This window comes from Bos indicus x Bos taurus, chromosome 10, assembly GCF_003369695.1.
Source record: "Bos indicus x Bos taurus breed Angus x Brahman F1 hybrid chromosome 10, Bos_hybrid_MaternalHap_v2.0, whole genome shotgun sequence".
Lineage (NCBI taxonomy): Eukaryota > Metazoa > Chordata > Mammalia > Artiodactyla > Bovidae > Bos > Bos indicus x Bos taurus.
In genome coordinates, this window is record NC_040085.1 from 23,229,751 (window position 1) to 23,256,687 (window position 26,937).

At 41.3% G+C, this 26,937-nt stretch overlaps 1 protein-coding gene across 1 annotated transcript; it reads left to right on the plus strand.

The window, feature by feature from the left end:
* Nucleotides 1–10,924: 10,924 nt before the first annotated feature.
* Nucleotides 10,925–26,636, plus strand: LOC113899481 (transmembrane and coiled-coil domain-containing protein 5B). Its single transcript, XM_027552826.1, has 12 exons — nt 10,925–10,959; nt 11,629–11,778; nt 12,091–12,208; nt 12,494–12,544; nt 13,121–13,189; nt 14,911–14,967; nt 15,452–15,511; nt 16,080–16,144; nt 21,869–21,997; nt 24,586–24,664; nt 24,927–24,970; nt 26,244–26,636. The coding sequence occupies exons 1-12, from the start codon at nt 10,925–10,927 to the stop codon at nt 26,440–26,442; spliced, it is 1,056 nt and encodes a 351-aa protein (XP_027408627.1). The 3' UTR covers nt 26,443–26,636.
* Nucleotides 26,637–26,937: the final 301 nt, after the last annotated feature.

Genomic DNA, 26,937 nt, shown 5'->3' on the forward strand with positions numbered 1-26,937 from the left:
GGCAACCCACTCCAGTACTCTTGCCTGGAAAATCCCATGGATGGAGGAGCCTGGTAGGCTGCAGTCCATGGGGTCACTAAGCGAGTTGGACATAACTGAGCGACTTCACTTTCACTTTTCACTTTCCTGCATTGGAGAAGGAAATGGCAACTCACTCCAGTGTTCTTGCCTGGAGAATCCCAGGGACAGGGGAGCCTGGTGGGCCTCTGTCTATGGAGCCGCACAGAGTCGGATGTGACTGAAGCGACTTAACAGCAGCAGCAGTAGCAGTGAATCTTTATTTGTGGAATTTTTGTCATTTTGGTAGATTGGTGGGGATATGTCTTAGTACAGTAGCTTTAATGTCTTCTGTCACAGCATGGACAGAACTGTGAAATACCATCCTTCCCTTGAATCATCAGATGTTAACTTTGTGTCTTAGCCATGGGAATCTTTGTTTCATTTGCTCTTTATGACCATGATTACATTTTTCCCAATCCATGAGGAACTGATTTCACTGGAAACTGGAATATCTTTTTAAGCCTTAATTTATTTTAAAACAAGGAAGAAAAATGGGAATTAAAAAAAAATGTGGAGAAACATTTTTATTCATTTAGCTGAATGAGCTTGTGTTAAAAGAGGGTTTTCCTTCTGTAATGAGATTTAAAAATGGTAATTTACCTAACTTTTTTCATTTTTGTGAAAAGCTTTCCACCACAGTTCTGGTTTCTCCACTAGTAAGTGAAAATGTAATGGGAATACATTAATTACATTTTCTAATAAGAGTCTGTAGCTATTGGTCCTAAACTCTAGAGAAACCGTAAGTCCCTAATTAGAGTTTATCAATTGCAATTAAGCCTTTCAACTACTCCCTAGATGTACTTGAGAAAAGGAAAATGAGTGGCTAATAAATTTGAGGAAAGATTGAAAGCTCTTTCGATGACTGTCAAGGGGCCCACTATCAACCTGTGGGAGAAAACCTCACCCCGCATTTGGGAAGTGATTGCCATAGATTAGCTTTTATCTTCCTGAGACAGTCTCAGGACTTGGGTAGTTGGTGCAGTGGCTCTTATGGAAGTGGGTTGGTCTTAGGCATGATGGCTCTGATTGCCTTTGCACACTTTGGGTCAATACTATAGAGGCAACTGCTTACAATTCAGCTTCAAGTGTCCCAGTTTCAAAAACCTGGAGTTAAGCACTGAGGGTGAGGCAGAGACTCACTGAGGTATGGAAGAGACTCACTACAAACTGGAGAAGCAGGACAAAGATGAGATGTGGTATTTAGTGTGAAGGCCAAGGATGGAGTGCAGGAAGGTGAAGGTTAATCCAGCAAAGCTTCTTGGAGCCACGCAGGGAACCGGGGATGACCCTCAGGATTTCTCGGCTGCAGTCTTTCAGGAGTGACTAGTGAGTCTTGCTCATGAGGTCCAGTAGATGGAAAGAGCCCTCTGTTTAACTTCTTCTGGTTGGGTACCTGCAGTTGCAGTATGCTTAAACTGGGACCCTGTTCTTGGTTTTGTGTCTGAAGGACTCTAAGCACCTTGCTCTTGCTTTCTTGCCTCCTGCTCACAGGATCTGAAAGTTAGTGTTCTGGTTATCTACATCTCTGGGAAAAAAACCACACATACAACTTAGATGCTGAAGACAGTTAAGATATTTCCTTTTTTGCATACAAATCTACAACTTGGGCAGGTTCTCATGGGAACAGCTAGTCTCTTTTCCAAGGTATTAGCTGGGGCTGTTTGATTGGAGGATGGAGGACCTGCCTTCAAGATTTCTCACTCATGTGGCTGGAAAACTGGTACTGGCTGTTTCCAAGTACCTCAACCAGACCTGTGAGCCTAGTACTTTGAGCCTTTTCATGGGCTGCTCAGGCTTCTTCAAAGTATGGTGGCTAAATTCCAGGGGAACCAGGCAAAGGTTGCAGGGGCTTTTCTAACCTATACTTGGAAGCCACTCAGTGTCGCCACCACTGCATTCTATTTATGAAAACAGTCACAAGTTTGGCCAGATTAGAGGAGGAAGGGACTTGGACTCCTCACTTGATAAGGGAATGGCCAAGTCCTAGAAAGACATACGGCCATCTTCAGAAAATGTGACAAAGTGGTTCCTTCTGCTGAGGGGTCCTGTTCACGGGGGGCCTGATGCTCTGTGTTCTGTCTCTCCAGGTCTCATGAGTCTTCAGCCTCCCGATGCCTCCATGGGACCGTCTGAATGTACTGCAACCCCACCAAACCCTTTATATGCATCAGCTGCCTAATGAAATTGTAATGTTTGGAGTACTCATATAAAATTAACTTTAAATTAGCTTACAGACTAGATTTCGCATCTGTAAAATTAAGCAATGTGGGATAATTTCTCAGGTTCCTTGAACAAGAATATTCTCTATCTGTATCTTTTTTAATATTAAGAAGATTATGTACTATGAGGAATACTTCATGCAACAACTGGGTTACAGTCTTCAAAGTATCAGGGTCATGAAAACAAAAGAAGGCAGAACTGTTTCATATAAAAGAAGGCTAGAAAGACACGACAACTGCAAACAGAGATAGTTTTTGACCCACCTCCTAGAGTAATAAAAATAAAAGTAAAAATAAACAAATGAGGCCTAATTAAAAGTTTTTGCACAGCAAAGGAAACCATAAACAAAACCAAAAGACAACCCCCAGAATGGCAGAAAATATTTGCAAGCAAAGCAACCAACAAGGGATTAGTCTCCAAAATATACAAACAGCTCACACAGCTCAATATCAAAAAATCAAACAACCCAATCAAAAAATGGGCAGAATATCTAAATAGACTTTTCTCCAAAGAAGACATACAGATAGTCAAAAAGCATATGAAAAAATTCTCAACATCACTAATTATTAGAGAAATGCAAATCAAAACTATAGTGAGATATCACCTTACACTGGTCAGAATGGCCATCATCAAAAAATCTGCCAACAATAAATGCTGGACGGAGTGTGGAGAAAAGTGAACTCTCCAACACTGTTGGTGAGAATGTAAATGGTGCTACCACTATGAAGAACAGTATGGAGGTTCCTTAAAAAACTAAATATAGAGAATTCCCTGGCAGTCCAGTGGTTAGAAGTCTGCACTTTTGCTGCCAGGGGCTCAGGTTCATCCCTGGTGGGTATGTAAGATACCACAAGGTAGGTGGCCTGGCAAAAAACAAACATAAATTTAAAAAAAATCCCTAAATATAGAACAACCATATGATCCAGCAATCCTACTCCTGGGCATATATCCAGAGAAAATAATAATTTGAAAATATACATGCACCATGATATTCATTGCAGCACTATTTACAATAGCCAAGACATGGAAACAACTTAAGTGTCCCTCAGCAGAGGAATGGATAAAGAAAATGTAGTACATATATACAGTGGAATATTGCTCAGCCATAAAAAAGAACGAAATACTGCCATTTGCAGCAACATGGAAGGACCTAGAGATTGTCATACTGAGTGAAGTCAGAGAAAGACAAATACCATAGGATATTCCTTATATGTGGAATTTTAAAAAATGGTACAAATGAACTTATTTACAAAACTGAAATAGAGTCACAGATATAGAAAACAAACTTAGGGTTACCAGAGAGGAAGTGGATAAATTGGGAGCTTGGGATTGACATATGCACTGCTATACACAAAATCAATAAGGACCTATTGTATAGCACAGGGCCCTCTACTCAATACTCTGTAATGACCTATATGGGGAAAGAATCTAAAAAAACAGTGGATATATGTATAACTGATTCACTTTGCTGCATACTGGAAACTTAACGCAAATTTGCAAATCAACTGTACTTCAATAATAATAAGAAAAAGACATGGACAACTAAATGAGATGTGCGATCCTAGATATAGAAAAATTGCTGTCAGAGTTGGCACTATTGGCACTACTATTGGCACAATCAGCAAAATTCAATACTATATAAACAATAGGCATTATGCAAATATGCATTGAATTTAAATGAGTTTAATTTGAATTCCAATACTTAGAATGGTATGTGACAGCAATCATAAAAATCGTTTGTTTATATTCTAAATAAACACCCACCAATCAACAGTTTGGCATGGTCAGGTGAGGAAAATAAGTATAAAAACATTTACTAAATATTTTCCCTTTTAGGATCTTTTAGTGACTCCAGCAGTAATTCAGCTCAGGGTTTCCTTGACTTCATCTGACCTCCTTCCAAAACATGAGAGCCTCCCACCCCTGTAAGTAGTAGAGAAATAGAGACAGTGCTCAACTTCTGCTGTAGCTCTGGTTGATCACATTCGAATTTGCACCATCCTTACCAACTCCCTTTGGATTCGGGACTTTACCAATGTCTTGTCTGATTTACTGGAATCTGCTCCTCTGCCTGCCCAGTTCTAAAGTTGGACACATCCCTCCTCTTAAGTGAAAGTCCCCTCTACAGAGTCTGGATCTGTTGGATTCCATGCTGTGGGGTAACGCTTATGAGTCCTGGATTCTCATCGCCTTGCTTCTGTAAGTATCAGCATCAGGTCCAAATGAGACTTCATTCTCCCACCTACTGCCAAAGAGCAATTCCAATTCTTTATATGGTGTCTGTCAAACTACTAAATAAATTTTAAATATTAAGGGGAGGTCTTATTTCATGACTGAAGCACCCTGGTCTTTACCTTTCTGTCCTCTACCGATTTCTTTCCCACCACTTGGCCCTCAGGCTGATTCACCTGTCAAGACGCTCCCCACCCCTTTCTACCCAATCCATTTTCTCCCCTTCCCCTCTCTCCCACTATTTATTGATGTGATGAAGCTCAATTTAGCTACCTTCCTTCACTTCCCCCCTCTCCTCACTTTTTCTCACCCATTTCTGATTCTACTCTGGCAGTTCAAGTATAGCAACTGCTCTGGGATCAATCAGCAGAGATCAAGAGAGTAAGAAGATGCTAGCAAACACAAGATTCTTTTTTCTGAATGGGAGGAAAGACAGGGACTGGAAACATTTAGATGTTATTTTAAGTGTGAAAGTGTCAGTTGCTCAGTTGTGTCCAACTCTTTTTGATCCCAAGGACTGTAGTCCGCCAGGCTCCTCTGTCCATGGAATTCTCCAGGCAAAAATACTTGAGTGGGTTGCCATTCCCTTCTCCAGGGGATCTTCCCGACCCAGGAATTGAACCTGGGTCTTCTGCATTGCAGGCAGATTCTTTATTGCCTGAGCCACAGGGAAGCCCAAAACTCCCAACAAAATAGGTCATTGTAAAACACTGCATAAATGGAATGAATGAATGTTCCCATAGAAATCACGGTACAAAAAAAGATCTTTTTTTTTTTCATCAAGTCAAATCTGTTCCTCAGCCCACCTTTTCAAGATCAATGGGATACCTGATATCAATATGTTTGTATTGCTTCCTCCCCTTGCCACCCACCCTTCCTTGTATTATAACCAGGATCTTCAGCTTTTGTTCTTTCAGGAAAATGGGAGAGAAGAGTTAGCCATACATCATGGTCCCTACTGACCCTACTGACATTCTCCTCATCCAACTGCTGTGAGGACTAAGGGGCAGCCATCCACTCAACCTCATCCCCTGATGCCAGACCTATGCAGGGACATTCATTGTTCTACGTCAGAGACCACATCACACAGCCTCCAGCCTCCAGTGGCATTCCCAAGGCCTCTACCATCCTGATGTCATAAACTTTGATCACAAAGTGTGCAAATTCACTGTTACCTTGTGAACAGCTCTAATAATGATACAGGAAATTTTATTTTTTTCTATTAGTTTTGATTGACAAGTTAGTCTTAATGTTATGAAAAGTTATAAAAATGAAAAATAAGTGAATTCTTTTAAATCTCAAAAGATTTCGTTTTTCACATATCTGCATGTTAAGAGAGTAATGCAAGATTTTTAAACTGTATTAAGGCTACATTTCTGATCTTCTTCCATTATGCAATCCAACGACTGAAAACGAATTCTCCTTAATCAGAAAACAAAGTTAATTCTTGACGCTGCAACAATTTGTCTTGCTATGTTGTGATATTTGTAGGGAGCTAAAATAGCACGACAGCACAAATCCTTCTGACTTGTGGGATTTCTAAGAAAATGGTTAAAATTGCATTCTGCAGTCATGCTAATTAGTCTAGACCTCCTCTATAGCCTTAGGTACTGGAACAAAACAGGAGCAGTTCTCAGTAAAACTAAGCTGTTGAGATAAAGAGTCAGAACTCAAAATAGTAAACAAGTGAAATTGCTCAGTCATGTCCGACTCTTTGCGACCCCACGGACAGTAGCCTGCACCAGGCTCCTCCATCCATGGAATTTTCTAGGCAAGAGTACTGGAGTGGGTTGCCATTTCCTTGTCCAGAAATCTTCCCGACCCAGGGATCAAACCCAGGTCTCCCACATTGATAGACAGACGCTTTACCGTCTGAGCCACCAGGGAAGTCCAAAACAGTAAATGGAAACCATCAATTCTTTGTTTCCCTAAGCTGCTGAAGCTTAGAGTTCTCTGGTGCCTCATTACAAGAGGACAGCTAGGTGTAGGGAGTGCCATAGGGAATCTAAAGAGTTAATTGTTTTTAGATTCATTAAAAAAAAAAACTGATGTGTTAAATAGGTCTTCATATTCTTGATACATATATCATTCTTTCTATTTGCCAGGGTCACATGAACAGAACTACATCAAGAAGGCATATATTTGGGTTTGTATTCACAGCAAGTGGTTCACATTCATGGATTACACACTGTACCAGGAGAAGGAACATATGGGCCATACTCTTAAAAATTTATATATATAGGGGCCCAGGACTTCAAACTATGTTTTATTCCATAGAAAGATCCAAATACCCTTTACTAATTAGTCATATATATGCACTTGCTAAATGCTAAGAGTTACTTGTTTGTTAGTGTTAGTTGCTCAGTCATATCCAACAAGAATACTAAGTGGAGTGGGTTGCCATTTCCTTCTCCACAGGGGGATCTTTCCCGACCCAGGGATCAAACCCATGTCTCCCGCATTGCAGGCAGTTTCTTTACCATCTGAGCCAAAAGGGAAGCCCAAATACTAATAGAGTTACTTGAGAAGCCCAGAATAAAAATAGACTTACCTCTACAGTTCTACTTTTCCAATGAAAAGGAAAAAAATTTTCACTTACAACAGCATTTACCTAGGAGCTAAATGTTGTATTACCACAACTGGATTTAACTAGCTGAACCTGTTGAAAGACCATGATTTGGCCAATAGATTTTTGACAAAGGTGCAAAAACAATTCATTGGAAGAATGTTAATCTTTTCAACAAACAGTGCTGGAGGAATTGGACATTCATAGACAAGGAAATGAACCTCAATATAAACCCTCATACAAAAAGTTAACTGAAAATGGATCATAGACTTAAATGTAAAACAGAAAACTAAAAATAAAATTAGAAGAAAACATAATAAAATAACTTAAGGACTTAGGGCTTGGATCAAACAAAGGCATGATCCATAAAATAAAAAATATCCATAAACTGACATTAAAATTTTAAAATTTTGCTGTGTGAAAACTGTTGATAGGATGAAAGAAATGCTATAGACTGGAAGAAAATGTTTGCAAATCACATACTTGACAAAGGATTGTATTTAAAATATATAAATAATTTCCCAAACTCATCAAGAAAAAATAATCCAAGAAGAAAATAGTCAAAGAACATGAAGAGACATCTCACCAAGGAGAATATACAAATGGTAAATTAAGCAGTGTTCACCATCGTTAATCATTAGGTAAATGCAGGTCAAGAACATGATGAGCTATTACTGCAAATCAGTTAGAATAGCTAAAATAAAGATAATTACAACCCAATACAGGGGACAGCCCGTGTGCCCTGCAGTTGAAGTGTGGAGTCTAAACCACTAAACCACCAGGGAAGTCCTTGTGTAGTGTCTTTAAGGAAAGGAGGCTGCCATTAGTGGAGAGAATATGTTCTTCATCACTGATTCTCAATCAGAGGTGCCTACTGCTCTAAGGAGTTTAACAGAGGCTTTCAAACTGCATCCCCAGTGATTACAGATTGGCCTCCTGGGGGATGTGGCCCTTTGTTGAGAATTCCGCTATGGGGTGCTGTACTGCCAATGAGTGTCCTAATGGGAGTGTACAGGTAAGCATCTCCCAGGAGGGTGGAAAGGACAGGGAGGATATATCTAGTGTTCTAGATAAAGGGAGTGGAATGAATTGTTCATTCTTTCATTCTAAAAACATTCAGCGTATGCCATGTGCAAAAGTAATATAAGATTAAAGAATGAAACATATTTTGTGTTGGCTAATGATGAGAATTAAGTACTTACGCATGGCACACATAAGGTTAGGAGTTTTACATATGTTAGTTCATTTAATCTCCCAGGTAACACTAGCAGTAAAAAATGCACCTTCCAATGCAGGAGATGCAAGACATGTAGGTTCGATCCCTGGGTTGGGAAGACCCTCTGGTGTAGAAAGTGGCAACCACACCAGTAGTCTTGCCTGGAAAATTCCATGGACAGAGGAGCGTGGTGGGCTACAGTCCATGGGGCACAGAGTTGCACACAACTAATCAACTGAGCACACATAACTTTGTGAAGCAGGAGTAATGCACATCTTACAGATCAGGAAACCTGACCTCAGGGAGATTAAGTAATGTCCCGGGTACCACAGCTTCCAAGTGCCAGGATAGAGTGAAATCCAATGAAATTCGGTTTTGATTTGTGTGCTTTCTGTATCTAACCCACTCTCTGTTTTCAGGGTCATCCTTTTCTTGAACAACTCCACGGGGCACCATTCCTATTGAATTCTGCAAATGGTACCCCTGGAGCACAAATCAGGGGGGAAATCAAAATGGCTTTGATTAAAATACGCTATTTCCAGAAGTTTATAGATTAACTGTGAAGACCATTGTGAGCACATTTCTAAAAACAACATAAAATAAGAAAAGATAATAGAGGTTGGAGGGATTAATTCTGTTAGGATTTGAGGGTGTGGTATCTGAAAGAGTGTAGAAGAAGCACCATTTGAGCTGAGCTGGGAAAGATGGGTAAGCTCATGACAGATAATTGTGTGGGAGAGAGATTTTCCTGGAGAGAGAGTGGTATGTTCTGTAAGGCCTTTCCAAGGACTTAAGGTTAGTATAATTTAGCTGGAAAAGGTTAGACTTAAATCTTGGAGAAGTGAACCAAGTAAGAAGGATAGAAATGAAAGATATGAAGTCCAAGCACACCCCTTTATAGATATCTCGCCAATTCTGTATCTCGCTTCATTTCCTCCATCAATACAGAGAGGAATCTAGAACTGGTTAGTAGAGTGACATTGATAATGTAAAATCCCATCTACTATTCCAGTAATTTAAGATCTCAAAAAAATGAGGATAGAATTATTTATAAGTGAGCAGTTGAGTAGGGTCTCTGGACCTAACCCTCCTCTTTCCTCCTTCCAGCTTGACCTCCACATACTGAACTACCTTTGAAACACCAGGCTTTCCTTCCCAATGACTTGGCTGTGCCTCCTTAGGAAAAATAAAGAAATTTGTTTTGCTGCTCCAAAAATCCAACTTGATTAAGAATGAGGATTTGCTTGGCTCATAGATAAGACATCTTTCATATTCTTCCTACCCTGCTCTCAGATGTTCCTGCCTCTCACCTCTTAACTGCATTGACTAGAGGTGCTTGGTTTGGATTTGGGTACAGTAATTTGCTCACATACCACACAGAGGTTGTGAAGGAAATGAGCATGATATCAACTACTGCTGGGTCAATGGGTTTGGGGAAATGAAGGAATGTGTCCCATAGAGATGAGTGCTGTTTCAGAGCAGTTTAAACTGTGTCCAGAAATTTGTTCCATGGGTCTTATCGCTCTTTAGGGAGAGAATTAAACTGTCCTAAAGTTCTGAACTCTGCTCTCATTCTGCCTACAGAGATGACAAGGAGTTGTTTTCACCCCACCCACCCCTACCCACTATGACATGCTGCCCCACCCGGCTAGAGATGACAGGTCCAGCTGTATGTGGAGCATGCCATCATCAAGGACATACCTTTTCTGAAACTTGTGACATTCAGTTGGAAATCTCAGTGGGAGCAGAAGAAATCTCTATTGGGATGAGAAGGGTGAGCTCAAGGGCATCATCACAAGCTGGGCTTCCTAATGTGTAAAGAGAGTAGAAAGAAAAGGGAAATTCAGGGAGGGCTATGAAAGGAGAAGAAGGTACAGAAAGGAATTAAAAGGGGAATTAAAACCAAAAAAGCTTCAAAGAAAGAGAGAAGGAAGAGAAGATGGAATGTGAAAGGAGATTTGGTGTTCTCCTTTTGTTAGATTGGGTTCAGTCGTGAACTTTAATTTTGATGCAGTGGAGCAGATACCATCCCTGAGAACCTGACATTTTCATATGACTCCTTTCAGTTATTATATCCTATTGCCCCCACTGCTTTATCTGTTCCCATTTCAGCATCAACCCAGCCATAATATCTAGAGTTTGTAAAAAAGTAGGATGGCTATAGACCGAAAGAAATCAGCCAACCAATTCTTTTATATCCTCCAATTTTTCTATTATTCTTTTTTCCTAAGTCTCCCTGAAGGTCAGGGTTAGAAATAAACTCTCAGTGTGTTTGCCAATAGACACAAACTTGAGTTCTCCTAGCATTTTAGCTGCTAATGTGCAGGCAAGAAAGGGGCAAGGTAGCCAAAGTGTAAAAACACTTTTGTGAAAACAAAAAGATTTCTGTACTCCCATGGGATTCGTTTATGAGATTCATTTAAGAGATATGATCTGGCTTACTGAAATCTAGCAAAATATTGCAACTGATCCTGAAATACGAAAGGGTCTAGGAGGCATAAGTTTTGTCTTGGTTCTGTCTTGCCTGGTCAAACCTTTTCTCTGCTCCTTCCTGGGCTAATGACTATGTTGAACAGTAGAAGCTTTGTTTCCATAACACATGTTTATGTTCACAACATAGGAGACCTACAATGGAAGAAGCTGGACAGGACCCGTTGGATGATGTGTAAGTAACAAGGAGGAGGAACTGGTATGGGACGCATCTACTGCAATTCAGTAAGGAAGGAAACCTTGACTGTGCAGGACAGTGTCCTCAAGCCCGGAAGCCTTCCTAGGGAGGAAAGGCGGTTTCAGTTCTTTGGACTTCATCAGACTAGAAGTGGGGTTTGTAGAGACAGCCAATGTCTCCAAAAGCAAATCAGTCTTATTTAGGGAAAAGACCCTCGTCCCTGCCCCCTACCAAGTCCATGTTCCTACATGACTAGTGCAGAAGGTTTTCAATATAATAAACTCCTTAGTAGACTGTAACAAAGGAAAACTGAAAACGTGCCTCTTCCTTGAATTCTTTATATGTGTGGCGTGGAGTCCACATACTCTGTATAAATTTTTTGAAAACAAGTAAGTTAGAATATAATTATTCAAATGAAAAAAATACTTCTTTTGCTTCATAAAAGATTTGTGTTGTAACGGGTTCCATTTATAATATTTTAAATTAAAATGTGATTTGACTCCAAGAATTTGTTTTATGCAAAACATCATAGAAATCAATTTATCGTGGACAATGATAATGCAAGGCTGGTGAGGCATAGTGACAGCATAAGACAGGGCGATAAATGAGACGTCAGCTCATCTGTTTTCCTGTCCTGAGTTTGGTAATGGGATGATTTTCCTGCAGGCGGGATGTGATGGAAATACCGAAACTAGAGATCACAAAGCAGAACCTGGACTCCCTGAACTCAGACCTTGAAAAGGACCTGCAGAGAATGGATGAGGCAAATCAGGTTCTTCTCAAAAAAATTCAAGAGAAAGAAGAAACTATTCAAAGGTCAGGCTTTGTAGTTGGATGGGAAAGGTCTCCTCATCTGAAGGCCCCTTGGGATCAAGAGGTGGGTGGGAGGAAAGTTTACCTCTTTGTCCATGAATTGAGGCAAGTTGTTTAAATTCTAAACTATAAACAGTGGCGTCCTCAAAAGGTTTTATGTACAGATTTTTCACTACGTTTCCACATTAAGTCATTATTTTATTGCCACTGCAATGGGTGATCACTTTGGCTCCCTGAGACCTTGGCGTAGCTTCTCAAGCTGGGGCCCTGGCAGCTTCCTTTGGACTGAGCCACCCCTGGGTGACTGTGTTTCAGTCTGGAAAGAGATATCACGCTGTCTGTCAGACAAGCCAGAGAGAGGGAGGAGCTGGACCACCGCACAGCTGAGAAGGAGGCAGCCCTGCGGGACCTGGAATTAGAGACGGCCAAGCTGGTAAGGAGGTGTCTAGAAAAGGACAGTGTGATGCATTTTGCTGCAATCCACCAGTCTCTCTTTCCCAGGGGGCCATCATTGCTGGTCATTGCTGTGTCTGGAAATCACAGCTGTCTAACAAAGTGTTTTGGGCATGATGTGCTTGGCATGGGGACGAGACCGGGGCTCTGTTCCCAGATCCTCTGTGTGGGGCCCTCGTCCCTGGATGGGATTTCAGTGGCCCAGCAAGGAAGAGGGTTTGAGAGCAGCGTGCGGTTTGTATCCTTTACCTCTTTCTTTCCCCAGGAAAAAAATAAGGAAATTCTTAGCAGGAGTGTGGTGGAGGTACAGAAGGAGGTAAAGTGGGACCAGATTTTGGGGGGGAAGGAGGGTGGTCCCATAATAAGCCCACCCTTGAAAGGAGGCTCATTTCTTAGGAATCCCAATAGGATCCATCATCTTCCTGAACTCCCCAGTCAGAAAGACAGGAGGAAGAGGAACTGGCAAAATGTGTGTGCTCCCTCCCAATCTGCCTTCCAAATCTCTTAGAACAAACTGGCTAATTGATACCATCCTTTGTCCTCTGGGAATTACAGCTCTGGGATGGGAAGGTTACAGGAAGGTGAGAGGAGAGAATTGCCCCTCCCTCCCACAGCTGCTCTGCACCAGTTTCTCTTCCCTCTCTCCCCACCTGCCTTGCCTCCCTTGTGCTGTACTTTTCATGGGCTCTGGGAACAAAAGGGTCTGTTCAGCTGGCATGGAGTCAGGCAGATTCCAGAGGAAGGAAGAGACACTTTTCTATTAAGCGTCCATCTGGGATCTGAATCAATTAACCACTGTTCTGCTACTTTGAGACCTTCAAGTCTGACTCTATGCCACGTTTTCATGTCCGGATGCCTTACTCAGTTTACAATTTGGGGGATGGTATTTCAGATTTCAAGGAAATTTAAGAATGTTGGCCTGGATAAAGAAGCCCTAAAGCAGACGTTGGCAGAATTGAAGGTGAGTAGAAAAGCAAATCTACCGATTTTCTGGGAGATGTGGTGTCATTCTAACTTTGGGGAGGAACAGCTTCCAAGAACCCACCAGGCTAAGTCTGTCTGTGTGCTCACAGAGGTGAGCCAGTGTCCTTTGCTCCCTCTGCTTTATCCCCTGACCTGGGCGGCATTCATAAATTATTTTGCAGCATTCGTAACTTTAGTTTTAGTCACACTGGTGGCAGAGATGACTACAATGCCCCAAAGAGAAGGGAATTGCTCCAGAAACCTCTTCATCCATCAGTCAATAGGACATACATTCTGAATGCCCATCGGGACCTGCCCTCTAAAAATTTATTATCTAAATGACACACAAATGCAGGTAGTCAAGGAAGAAGAAAATACTAACTTCCACAATTGCAGAAGGATAGGTCAACAATTGTATTTGATTTTCTAACCCATTGTTTGTAATTTAAGGGAGTTTTTTGTTTGTTTGTTTTTTAATTGAATTGAATGTTTTACTAGGTGGCAAACCCAATGAGGGCATGAAGTTTTGTCTGTGTGATTCTAGAATAATGTCTGGCACATGGTAGTAGCTCGCTAAATATTTGTTGAATGAAAAGATGAACTGGATGCCCAGTAGAGGGCAGAAATCCTGTTGAGATGCTCTCTGCAGCTTTGTGTGGCAAATATGACCATTTGGCTGAGTCCAGCATGCCAGAGCACTGCTGTTCTGTTTTTCTCTGAAAAAGAGGCAGAAGGTTTCTCTTGTGCTCCATGATTCAAACTGCATGTGAGTGCACCCAGTGGAGTATAAGATGGAGGAACAGGTTGGCACTTTAGTCAGTAGGACTGGAGGAAGAAGGGTGATTAGGTCCAAAGACTGGGCAGTCAGAAAACCAAGGCTTAAACGTTGACTCTGCCACTGTGTGATTTTAAATAAGTCATGCACTAAACCTCTCCTTGCTTTTGTCTCCTCCTCACCTGTAAATCGGAGAAGGCAATGGCACCCCACTCCAGTACTCTTGCCTGGAAAATCCCATGGACGGAGGAGCCTGGTAGGCTGCAGTCCATGGGGTCGCTAAGAGTCGGGCACGACTGAGCGACTTCACTTTCACTTTTCATTTTCATGCATTGGAGAAGGAAATGGCAACCCACTCCAGTATTCTTGCCTGGAGAATCCCAGGGACAGAAGAGCCTAGGGGGCTGCCATCTATGGGGTCGCACAGAGTTGGACACGACTGAAGCGACTTAGCAGCAGCAGCAGCACCTGTAAATGGGCCAATAATATTGCCCACTCCAGATTGTTATGGTCTGTCCTCACTATTTGGAGAGGGAAATGGCAACCCACTCCAGTATTCTTGCCTGGAGAATCCCAGGGACAGGGGAGACTGCTGGGCTGCCGTCTATGGGGTCGCAAACAGTCAGACATGACTGAATGACTTGGTGGCAGCAGCAGCAGCAGTCCTCACTATATGATACATTATCATCATGCCCTGGGCTTCTCTGGTGGTTCAGCAGTAAAGAGTCCACCTGCAATGCAGGACACGGCTTGCAATGCAGGAGACATGGGTTAGATCCCTCGATCAGGAAGATCCCCTGGAGAAGGACTCAACTTAGAGACTAAACCACCACCACCACCACCATTGTCATGCTCATTGTCTGTCTGGGGAAGATGAATATTACCCATTTGCTTTCACAGAAGAATGCTCTCAACCTTCTGCTGTCTCACGCTGTCTTTAACAGGTGAAACTACAGAAGTCAACAGAATCCTGTGCCAGTCAAGAGAAGGAATTGGTCAAGGTAGAGGTGGAGTCTCCACTGAGGGTCTGTTCAGGATACAAATGAGAGAGAACCCCAAAGGTTTTAGAAAGAACAGTTGGAGGCAGGGGAGGGGGAGGAGCAAGAATATCTGGCAAGTGAATTTCTGACTCACCTGCAGGTAAAGGAAAAGAAAACTTATGTTAAAAGTACTGGTCTTGTCATTCCTTAAATACCCCTCTACCTCAAATACTCAAACACTGTTGTTGAAGCCCATATCTAAGTGCCCTGAAACATCTCCTGATGTCTCATGTAAAAGGCATATGAGAACCTGGGAAAACAACTTTCTTTGCTCAAAATTAGACCCTGCTCATGAATGATGAGATCAAAGGTTTTATGATGTGGTTGCTTTCCCTGGTAAGAAGTTGCTAGGTAACCAGCCAAATAGCCAATGCACCAGTTGGGAGCAGCCCAGGCTTCACTGTGATTTAATCCATGAAATTTGTTAATTCTCTTTTCTTTCTAGATAGAGAGTGACTATCAATCTGTGTATCAGCTCTGTGAGGATCAGGCCCACTACATAAAGGTACACTGCCTCTGGGGACAAGTCATAGTAGAGGCAGAATTGTTCCAATGCCATGGATCCCTTGGTTTCTCATTTAGGCTAAAATCTGCCACTAGGGGAAATACCGTTTATACAACAGCAGCAACAAGAACCAGATGTATGTTAAGGATTTATTTATACTGGCCCATATAGTATTTTTAAGCAATCTACATACAGTATTTTCCTCAATTAGTTTGTCCAGTAACCCTTTGAGGATCATGTTGTTATGATCAAGAGGACACAGGTTCAAAGAAGTTTGGTAATGCGCTCTGAAAACATAGCTAGTAAGTGTGAGAGCTGGGATTTTCCTACAAGCAGGCTCCGAAGAGAGAATTCTTTTCCTTTTTTTTTCCATATTCATCCATCCAGTCACTAATGTCCTAATTTTTATTAGAATGTGTTCATACTTGTGTGTGTACATTCTTGCATGCACCATTTGGAAAATTAGGAGTTAGTCTTAAGAGAATCTTTTATCAATGTCATTGATACAGAAATTCAGAATACAGAAATTCTTGATTATGATAAATATTTTTTTTATTTCCATGGGAAGAAATACCAGGAAATTCTGAGACAGATGGAAAAGGAAAAGGAGATGCTTCTTCTTGAAAAAGAAGTGTAAGTTTGGAAAAATGACCTCATTGGTGGGATGAAGCTATAGTCCCCAGTGGTCCTTGAAGGACAGAGTACTTCTCAGACCAGTTTGTGTCACTATAAATAGCCCCCAACAAGTTATCCCTGTCAACTTCTGCTTCATGTTCTGTACTGAAAAATCATCAGCATTCAGGCTTCTCTCTTGCCTTTCTCAGCAGTTGGTGTTTAAAAGGTCTCTTTTTTTTTTACGTTCTTTTCATGCGTCCTCAGTTGAATGTTGTTCTTGAAAAAACTGATTGTGCTGACCCCTTTCCCAGGACATGGTGAACCCCCACTGGGGGCCCCGGTGAGAGCCATTTACATACGTTCTGTATTTGTAGACTTGCGTGGTTTAGGACTTGACACACTTTCCATTGTTTGCTTATACTCTTTAACTATGTTATGTATTATATTGTATTACGCAATATACATAGAGTGCACAAATCTCAAGTGGTGTGTTAACATGACTCAGATCAAGATACAGAACATTCTGAGTACACCAAAAGGCTCCCTGTGCTCTCTTCTCAGTCCTCCTTTCTTGCAAAAGTAACCGTGATTCTAACTTCCATCATTTCTTCTTGGTTTTGTCTGATCTTGAACTTCATGTGAACTCAGTATGTTCTCTCTTGTTTCTGGCTTTCACTGATGTTTATCCACATTGCTGCATGGCTCTGTGGTTCATCCTTTTCCTAGCTGTGTATATAGTATTCTACTGTAGGAATATGGCACGATTTATCTATTTTCCCATTGATGAACATTTTGGTCATTTCCAGTTTGGGGTCATTCAACTAAAGCTGTTATAAACATTTTTGTGCATGTATTTTGGTTGACATATATATTTCATTTCTGTAAGTTATATACCAAGGAGTAGAATTCCCAAGTCATTGAGTATACATATCTGTGGCTTTACTAAACAAAGTCAAATGATTTTCCAAAGCGGATTACCAGAATCTCCTCCAATGAGAATCTATACTAGTTCCAGTTATTCTGTTCCTCATTTCCACTTCATATTTACAGTCTTTTTAATTTTAACCACTCTGGCAGGAGTATAGTGAGATCTAATTTTTATTTTAATAATGCATTTCACTATTGATTATTAATATATATATATATATACCTTAAAATGCTTACTTGAAATTTGGTTATCTCCTTTTATAATAAGTCTTTTGCCTTTATTTGGGAGATTATCCATCGTTTTCTTATTGGTTTATAGGATTTCCTTATATTTTTTAATGAGGTCCATCATCAGTTATGGATGGACACACAAACACACGTTACAGTCATTTCTATGGCTTTTCTGTTTTACTCTTTTAATGGAATCTTTTGATAAAAAAATTTCTTAATTTTAAGGAAATCCAATCCATGAAAGTTTTTTCTTTTCTTTTTTTGCTCAGTACTTTTTCTTGGTAATAAAACTATTCTTTAATGCTTTGCCAAAGAATTTTCTGTTTGTTTTGCCTCTTACATTCAAATGAATGTAAACATTCATGTAAAATTTGTTTTTTGTGTGTGTGGTGTGAGGTAGAGATCAAGATGTGTTTTTTCCATGTGTGGGTAGCCAGTTGGCCCAGCATCATTTATTTAAAAGAGCATGCATTTTCAGTGGTGCCTTGTTTTATAAGTAAGGTGACATATTAATATTTGTGTGAGTCTGTTTCTGGATATTTTATTCTGTGCCATTGGTTTGTGCCTCTATCCTGCGCCAGTACTACACAAGGATAGAGGTGTAGACTACAAGCATAGACTACCGGAATTCTGAAAGAGATGGGAATACCAGACCACCTTACCTGCCTCCTGACAAATCTGTATGCAGGTCAAGAAGCAACAGTTAGAACTGGACATGGAACAATATACTGGTTCCAAATTGGAAGAGGAGTACGTCAAAGTTGTATATTGTCACCCTGTTTATTTAGCTTATATGCAGAGTACATCATGCGAGATGCCAGGCTGGATGAAGCACAAGCTGGAATCAAGATTGCTGGGAGAAATATCAATAATCTCAGATATGCAGATGACACCACCCTTATGGCAGAAAGCAAAGAATAACTAAAAAGCCTCTTGATGAAAATGAAAGACAAGAGTGAAAAATCTGGTTTAAAACTCAACATTCAAAAAACAAAGGTTATGGCATCCAGTTCCATCACTTCATGGCAAATAGACGGGGAGACAATGGAAACAGTCACAGACTTTCTTTTCTTGGGCTCCAAAATCACTGCAGATGGTGACTACAGCCATGAAATTCAAAGACGCCTGCTCCTTGGAAGAAAAGTTATGACCAAACTAGACAACATATTAAAAAGCAGAGACATTACTTGGCCGACAAATGTCTGTATAATAAAAGCTATGGTTTTTCGGTAGTCATGTATGGATGTGAGAGTTGGATCATAAAAAATTGGACCAAAAATTGATGCTTTTGAACTGTGGTGTTGGAAAAGACACTTGAGAGTCCTTTGGACTGCAAAGAGGTCAAACCAGTCAATCCTAAAGGAGATCAGTCCTGAATATTCATTGGAAGGACTGATGCTGAAGCTGAGACTCCAATACTTTGGCCACCTGATGTGAAGAACTGGTTCAATGGAAAAGACCCTGATGCTGGGAAAGATTGAAGGCAGGAGGAGAAGGGGACGACAGAGGATGAGATGGTTGGATAGCATCACGGACTCGATGGATGAGAGTCTGAGCAAGCTCTGGGAGTTGGTGAAGGACAGAGAAGCCTGGTGTGCTGCAGTCCATGGGGTTGCAAAGAGTTGGACATGATTGAGCAACCGAACTGACTGACTGACAGGGATTACAATTACAATTTAGTTTTCTAATTAGTTTTGATTTAGCATATCTTAAGTTCTGCAACTTTTTGCTTTTCTTCAAGACTATTCAAGACTATCTTAGCTATTTTTGGCTCTTTGAATTTCCATATAAATTTTAAAATTGGCTTCTAAATTTCTACCAAAAAAATTGCTGAGATTTTGATTATAATTATATGGAATCTATTTTGGAGAAGGAAATGGCACCCCACTCCAGTATTCTTGCCTGGAAAATCCCATGGACGGAGGAGACTGTAGGCTACAGTTCATGGGGTCACAAAGAGTCGGACACGACTGAGCGACTTCACTTCACTTCACTTCATAGATAAATATGGAGATTAACAATATCTAAACAACATTAAGTTTTCCAAGTCATGAACATTTTTATCCCTACATGTATTTAGATCTTATTTAATTTTTCTTAAACATGTTTTGTAGTTTTCTATAGTGTTTTGTGCATCTTTCATCAGATTTATTCCTAGGTTTGATATTTGATATTTTTGATGCTATTGTAAATTTAAAAATTGTTAATTTGATTTTCTAATTCATTACTAATGGTATATAAAAAAAAATTCATTTATAGATTGAACAATGTGGGGGTTAGGGGCACAAGTCCTCTGCACAGTTGAAAATTCATGTACCGCTATCCCTCAAAAGCAAAGGAATTAATAAATGATTCACCCAAGGACAGATTGCTGGGAGAAATATCAACAACCTCAGATATTCAGATACCACTCTAATGGCAGAAAGTGAAGAGGAACTAAAGAGCCTCCTGATGAGGGTGAAAGAAGAGAGTAAAAAAGCTGGCTTAAAACTCAGCATTCAAAAAACGAAGATCATGGCATCCAGTCCCATCACCTCATAGTAGTGGGCAAATAGGTGGGAGAAAAGTATAAACAGATTCTGTTTTCTTAGGCTCCAAAATCACTGCAGATGGTGACTTCAGCCATGAAATCAAGATACGTGCTCCTTAAACGAAAAGCTATGACAAACCTAGTTAGCAAATTTAAAAAAAGAGACATCACTTTGCCAATGAAAGTTTGTATAGTCAAAGCTATGGTTTTTCCAGTAGTCATGTATGTATGTGAGAGTTGGACCATAAAGAAGTCTGAGCACCAAAGAACTGATGGTTTCGATCTGTGTAGTGCTGTAGAGGACACTTGAGAGTTAATTGGACTACAAGAAGATCAAACCAGACAATCCTAATGAAAACCAACCCTTAATATTCACTGAAAGAACTGATGCTGAAGCTGAAGCTCTATTACTTTGGCCGCTTGATGTGAAGAGCCAACTCACTGGAAGAGACTCTGATGCTGGGAAAGCTTGTGGGCAGGATGAGAAGAAGGAGGCAGAGGATGAACTGGTTGGATGGCATCATCGATTCAATGGACATGAATTTGAGCAAACTTCAGGAGATATTCAGAGAAGGCAATGGCACCCCACTCTAGTACTTTTGCCTGGAAAATCCCATGGATGGAGGAGCTTGGTAAGCTGCAGTCCATGGGGTCGCTAAGAGTTGGGCACGACTGAGCGACTTCACTTTCACTTTTCACTTTCATGCATTGGAGAAGGAAATGGCAACCCACTCCAGTGTTCTTGCCTGGAGAATCCCAGGGACAAAGGAGCCTAGTGGGCTGCCGTCTATGGGGTCACATAGAGTCGGACATGACTGAAGGGACTTAGCAGCAGCAGCAGCAGCAGGAGATGTTGAAGGAAAGGGAAAACTGGCACACAGCAGTTCATGAGGTTGCAAAGAGTCGGACATGACTGAGAGACTGAACAGCAGCAATGAAGGGCAGGAAGCTGGAATAGTTCAGATAGATTCAGGACTGAAACCCTTCCTTGGGTTTTCCCTCTCACAATCTTAAACTCCAGTCTCTGTCTCCATGTTTGTTGTTGTTCATTTGTTAAGTCATGCCCGACTCTTTGTGACCCCATGGACTACAGCATGCCGGGCTCCTCTGTCCTCCACTATCCCCCCGAGTTTGCTCAAATTCACATCCACTGAGTCAGTGACCCTCTCCTATCATCTCAACCTCTATCACCCCTTCTCCTTTTGCCTGTAATCTTTCCCAGCATCAGGGTCTGAGTGTAACAGGTCTCAAACTCCAAATTCTACTTCCCAGAACAGCATGACTACTATAATCTTTTCTCAGCTCTTGAGGCATCTTCTGCTTTCTGGGCTTTCTTGGAATCCTGAGCTACTCATATACAGCTTAAGAGCCAGCTATCACTTTAAGGGAAGTTCATGCAGATATTTGAACTCATTTCTCTATGGTTCCTTCTTTCCTTGGACTTTCCCCCTTAGGGAATTAAACTCCAATCTCTGTCTCCTCAGCCAATTGATGCTGCCACTTGCTGCTTGGACTCTATTCACTGTACCGCAAATTGACAAGTGCCCTTGGGGAAAGGCCTGGGATGAATGAAGGGATTATCTCAGTATGCTTTACTTTGCTCAGGATATGTATCCCCTCATCTTCTGACCGCATTCTTTAATTCATTCAAATGGCTGTTTATGTACTTTGTCCAGTTTTTATAGTTGGTTGTAGAGATGGACTAGCCTGATGCAAACTATTCCATCAAGGCCAGATCCTGAAATCTGGGCTGCTTCTCTCCTTTCTTCTATATTTGATGATTACAAAAAGATTCCCATGAAAAGTCTAAAAGTTTTTACTGGAACTGACCCTCTGGCAGGACACAGTTCTAAACTCTGAGCAACAGAATAAAACAAATGAATGAACAATAAGAAGGCCCTGGAGAGTGAATAAAACCAAGCAAATTCTGGAGGGGGGGCTGACAATTGGAAGAAGGGAAAGGCAAGAGGCGATTTTCTCATCTGATCACTTTTAGTCTGAAGGTCATCACCAGATGGTCAATACCAAAATCAGATTGCTTATATTCTTTGCAGCCAAAGATGGAGAAGCTCTATACAGTCAGCAAAAACAAGACCGGGAGCTGACTGTGGCTCAGATCATGAACTCCTTATTGCCAAATTCAGACTTAAATTGAAGAAAGTAGGGAAAACCACTAGACCATTCAGGGATGACCTAAATCAAATCCCTTATGATTATACAGTGGAAGTGAGAAATAGATTCAAGGAATTAGATCTGATAGACAGAGTGCCTGAAGAACAATGGATAGAGGTCCATGACATTATACAGGAGGCAGGGATCAAGACCATCCCCAAGGAAAAGAAATGAAAAAAGGCAAAATGGTTGTCTGAGGAGGCCTTACAATTAGCTGAGAAAAGAAGAGAAGTTAAAGGCAAAAGAGAAAAGGAAAGATATACCCATCTGAATGCAGAGTTCCAAAGAATAGCAAGGAGAGGTAAGAAAGCCTTCCTCAGTGATCAGTGCAAAGAAACAGAGGAAAACAATAGAATGGGAAAGACTAGAGATCTCTTCAAGAAAATTAGAGATACCAAGGGAACATTGCATGCAAAGATGAGCTCAATAAAAGACAGAAATGGTATGGACCTAAAAGAAGCAGAAGACATTAAGAGGTGGCAAGAATACACAGAACTATACAAAAAAGATCTTCATGACCCAGATAATCACGATGGTGTGATCACTCACCTAGAGCCAGACATCCTGGAATGTGAAGTCCTGGGCCTTAGGAAGCATCACTATGAACAAAGCTAGTGGAGGTGATGGAATTCCAGTTGAGCTATTTCAAATCCTAAAAGATGATGCTGTGAAAGTGCTGCACTCAACATGCTGGCAAATTTGGAAAACTCAGCAGTGGCCACAGGACTGGAAAGTCAGTTTTCATTCCAATCCCAAAGAAAGGCAATGCCAAAGAATGCTCAAACTACCACACAATTGCATTCATCTCACATGCTAGTAAAGTAATGCTCAAAATTCCCCAAGCCAGGCTTCAACAGTATGTGAACCATGAACTTTCAGATGTTCAAGCTGAACTTAGAAAGGCAGAGGAACCAGAGATCATATTGCCAACATCCACTGGATCATCAAGAAAGCAAGAGAATTCCAGAAAAACATCTACTTTTGCTTGACTGACTATGCCAAAGCCTTTGACTTTGTGGATCACAACAAACTGTGGAAAATTCTTAAGGAAATGGGAATACCAGACCACCTTGGACCTGCCTTCTGAGAAATCTGTATACAGATCAAGAAACAATAGTTAGAACTGGATATGGAACAACAGACTGGTTCCAAATCGGGAAAGGAGTACGTCAAGGCTGTATACTGCCACCCTACTTATTTAGCTTATATGCAGAGCACATCATGCAAAATGCCGGGCTAGATGAAGCACAAGCTGGAATCAAGGTTGCCGGGAGAAATATCAATAACTAACCTCAGATATGCAGATGACACCACCCTTATGGTGGAAAGTGAAGAGGAACTAAAGAGCCTCTTGATGAAAGTGAAAGAGGAGAGTTAAAAAGTTGGCTTAAAACAACATTCAGAAAACTAAGATCATGGCATCTGGTCCCATCACGGCAAATAGATGGGGAAACAATGGAAACAGTGAGAGACTTTTTTTGGGCTCTAAAATCACTGCAGATGGTGACTGCAGTCATGAAATTAAAAGATGGTTGCTCCTTGGAAGAAAAGTTATGACCAACCTAGACAGCATATTAAAAAGCAGAGACATTACTTTACCAACAAAGGTGCATCTAGTCAAAGCTATGGTTTTTCCAATAGTCATGTATGGATGTGAGAGTTGGACTATAAAGAAAGCTGAGTGCTGAAGTATTGATGCTTTTGAACTGTGGTGTTGGAGAAGATTCTTGATAGTTCCTTGGACTGCAAGGAGATCTAATCACTCAATCCTAAAGGAAATCAGTCCTGAATATTAATTGGAAGGACTGATGCTGAAGGTGAGACTCCAATACTTTGGCCACCTGATGCGAAGAACTGAGTCATTTGAAGAGACCCTGATGCTGGGAAAGATTGAAGGCAGGAGAAGGGTATGACAGAGGATGTGATGGTTGGATGGCATCACTGACCTGATGGGCATGAGTTTGAGTAGGCTCTGGGAGTTGGTGATGGAGTGGGAAGCCTGGTATGCTGCAGTCCATGGGGTTGCAAAGAGTCCGACATGACTGAGTGGCTGAATTGAACTGAACTGAGTCTGAGGGTAAGCTAAACTTGATGTGAAGGCCAATTTAAAAGTCTTGAGGGAACTGTACAGTCTTTCTGAGATAGAAACTAGAGGACAGAGCTCAGTGTGGTCAAACTGCTGGATTAAAAAACAGAGAGCTAGAGATGGAGAGTCTCGAGTTTTATCTAAACTCTGACCAAATCACAAGCTGACCTCCAAAACCATGCACTCCCAAGGCATTCTGTGGCCAGCTGAGGACATCAGACCTGAACTGAAGTTTGAACTGCCAGCACGAGACAGAATTCACATTTTTGCAGTGTGAATCCAGTATCAGGGTTGTTTCATGGTTACTCTTCATTGGTTGTCTTTTCTCTTGAGACTGGACCACCTTTTCCTGTTTCTTTGCGTATTGACCAATTATGCATTTTGAATATTGAGCCTTGTGAATGTTATCAAGAATCTAGGAAATAAATCACATACATTGCATGACTTAGAAAAGCATCTTTCATCAGTCTCACAGATTATGTTACTTAATTCTTGGATCTGATCTTTGTCACCCAGATGCAAAGCCCAGAACAACGCCACCCAAATAGTGAAACCGGGGTCAACTCTGGTGGAGACCATCCAAAGCAATATGGTAAGTTTTCCTTGTCCCAAATTGGAGTTTTCCTCTGTCCTTTCATACCCTGGCTTCCCCCTTCCTGCCCCCTGGTCCCATCCCTTCTTTTCAATAACCTTAGAGGTAGGAAATTAACAAGGCTCAGTACCTTGCTTCACACCACAGCAGCTAGGAAGTGGCAGAGCAGTGACTCCTGGGTCAAGCTCTTAGCCACCCTACTACACTGCCTTTTTATGAGCACATGGACAGGCATACCTGTGGCTTTTATTGCTTCCCACAGGAGAAGACCATCGTCAAGAAACAGAAGAGAATCTTTTGGTACAGGTAAGTGGTGGAATCTCCTGTTTTCCTAATCTAGGTCACGTTCAGTCTGTAGCAATAAGGATTTGATAAGAGCATGTAGAATAAGGATAAACACATCCACCAACCAGAAAATATCAGGCAGCCCCAGATTTCTGCCATCTCTCCCTTTCTTCTTTTCTGAAAACCAGAGTTATGTAGGACTTGGTGGCTGGAGAAAATGGCTGTTTTGGAGACCTTTAAGGTGAAGCTTGCATTTTAATTTCAATTTCCACTCTTAAGATTCATAGTAGGGCTTCTTTCTATTTTTCAGATCCTGAACCTGATAATCTGCTCTCCTCTTTACTGGAAAGAGAGTTTAAGGTGCATTAATTTTCTTAGTTCTTTTACTGCAGGCTGTAAAATTTAAGAGGAAAAAAAAATCACTTGAACTCCATGCCTTTTCTTTTTTAATTTTTGAAACAAGGAGACTAAGATGCTCCATGTGGCACTTTAATGAAAAGCTCCAATTTGTGACATTTTAGTATAGTTAAAGATGGAAAGCCTTGGGCCAGTTTTTAGGGTGGAATTTTCTTGGGTGCACACAAGAAAACACATGCACACAACCTATTATTGTTTCAGTTTATTTTTCTTCCTTATTTTCTTTTTTTCTTCCTTCCTTTCTTTTTTGGCCACACCATGTGACCTGTAGGATCTTAGTTCCCCAACCAGGGATTGAAACTGCACGCTCAACCGTGAAAGCCCACATGGAGTTCTATCCACTGGAGTACCAGGGAATTCCCAAGTTGGTTTCTTTTGGCACTTGATGTTTAGCAAAAAAAAAAAAAAAAAAGAAACCCACAACCCAATCATTTTCTGTGGATGTTAATGTCAGAGATGGCCCAGACATATTTCGCAGTCTAAAAGTTCTTGCTCTAGTAGAGTGGGGAGGACCACTGATGAGAGACTCTCAAGAGTGCAGTTCTGGATCTCTTGTGACAACCCCCACAAAGGCCTGCATATATAGTACCTGGAAGGTCTTATCCTTCTGCATCTCCAGCTCTTCTGTGTGGACATCTATTCTGTTGGAGGGCTTAGAAGTCAGGAGGGCTGTATCCCAGTCCTCACGACCACATCAGTCTTTTTCTATTATCACCTACCCCCTGCCCTCACCCTTTATGTCTGCATGCCCCACGTCCTCATCAGGCCGGCCCAACCAAAGCGATTCACGGTCATTTACAAAGGTGAGGTTCACCTCCCGCTGCTGCTTCCCAGGCCGTCTCTTTCCCCTACGCTAACGATGAATGTCTCTCTGCAGGCATTTCAGGTACTTTATCTTCGTGGTCATGATCTTCTTTAGGCTGCTGGGTTACGTGCTTTTCTACCTGCAGTACATAAACCCAGACCTCCTTGTGGACGCCCTGCCCATGGTCATGAGCAGAGAAACTTTGACGAGGCTGAGGGATGCCTTATTTCCCTTCCTCACTCTAGAGGTGGAAGAAGTTCTACCACATTAGTCTGGAGTGATCCGGAGGCTTCACACTGCACCCAAGTGGAGAGGAGGGCATGGCTCTAGCCCCCAAGTGGGGAATGGGCCAGGAAAGAAGTAGGAGCTCTGACTCAGAGCTGCTGCTTTGACATCTGACCTCTTCATTTCATTCTTTTCCCATGCTTTTTCTCCAGAGTGTCTCTCTTTCAAATAAAACATATGTTTGATCAGAGTCCACTGTGTTAGTCTGAGAATTTGGTCCATGGGTCCTTTAGGGAAGATAACCATACATTATCTTCCCTAAAGTTCTCTTATTTTATATTGTTCTATGTCTTATAGGAGTGGGATTGCCTGAAAAGCTGACCCTTTACATGTACACAGATGGTTACTCATTCTCAATTGAGAAGAAAATTACCCTAAAATTCAAGTGCTATAATAAAATCAAATCATAATTCAAATGCCTTCCCTCCCATAATGCCTCCTCTGATCATCCAAATGCTGCTGCCACCTTCTCCAGGCTTCC

What these genes read in the sequence shown, in the direction of transcription:
- LOC113899481 (XM_027552826.1), top strand. Translation starts at nt 10,925, where the DNA reads ATGGAAGAAGCTGGACAGGACCCGTTGGATGATGT. An exon ending in AATTAGAGACGGCCAAGCTG is followed by an intron (nt 12,209 to 12,493) that starts GTAAGGAGGTGT and finishes TTCTTTCCCCAG; the next exon opens with GAAAAAAATAAGGAAATTCT. An exon ending in AAGAGAATCTTTTGGTACAG is followed by an intron (nt 24,971 to 26,243) that starts GTAAGTGGTGGA and finishes GTCTCTCTGCAG; the next exon opens with GCATTTCAGGTACTTTATCT.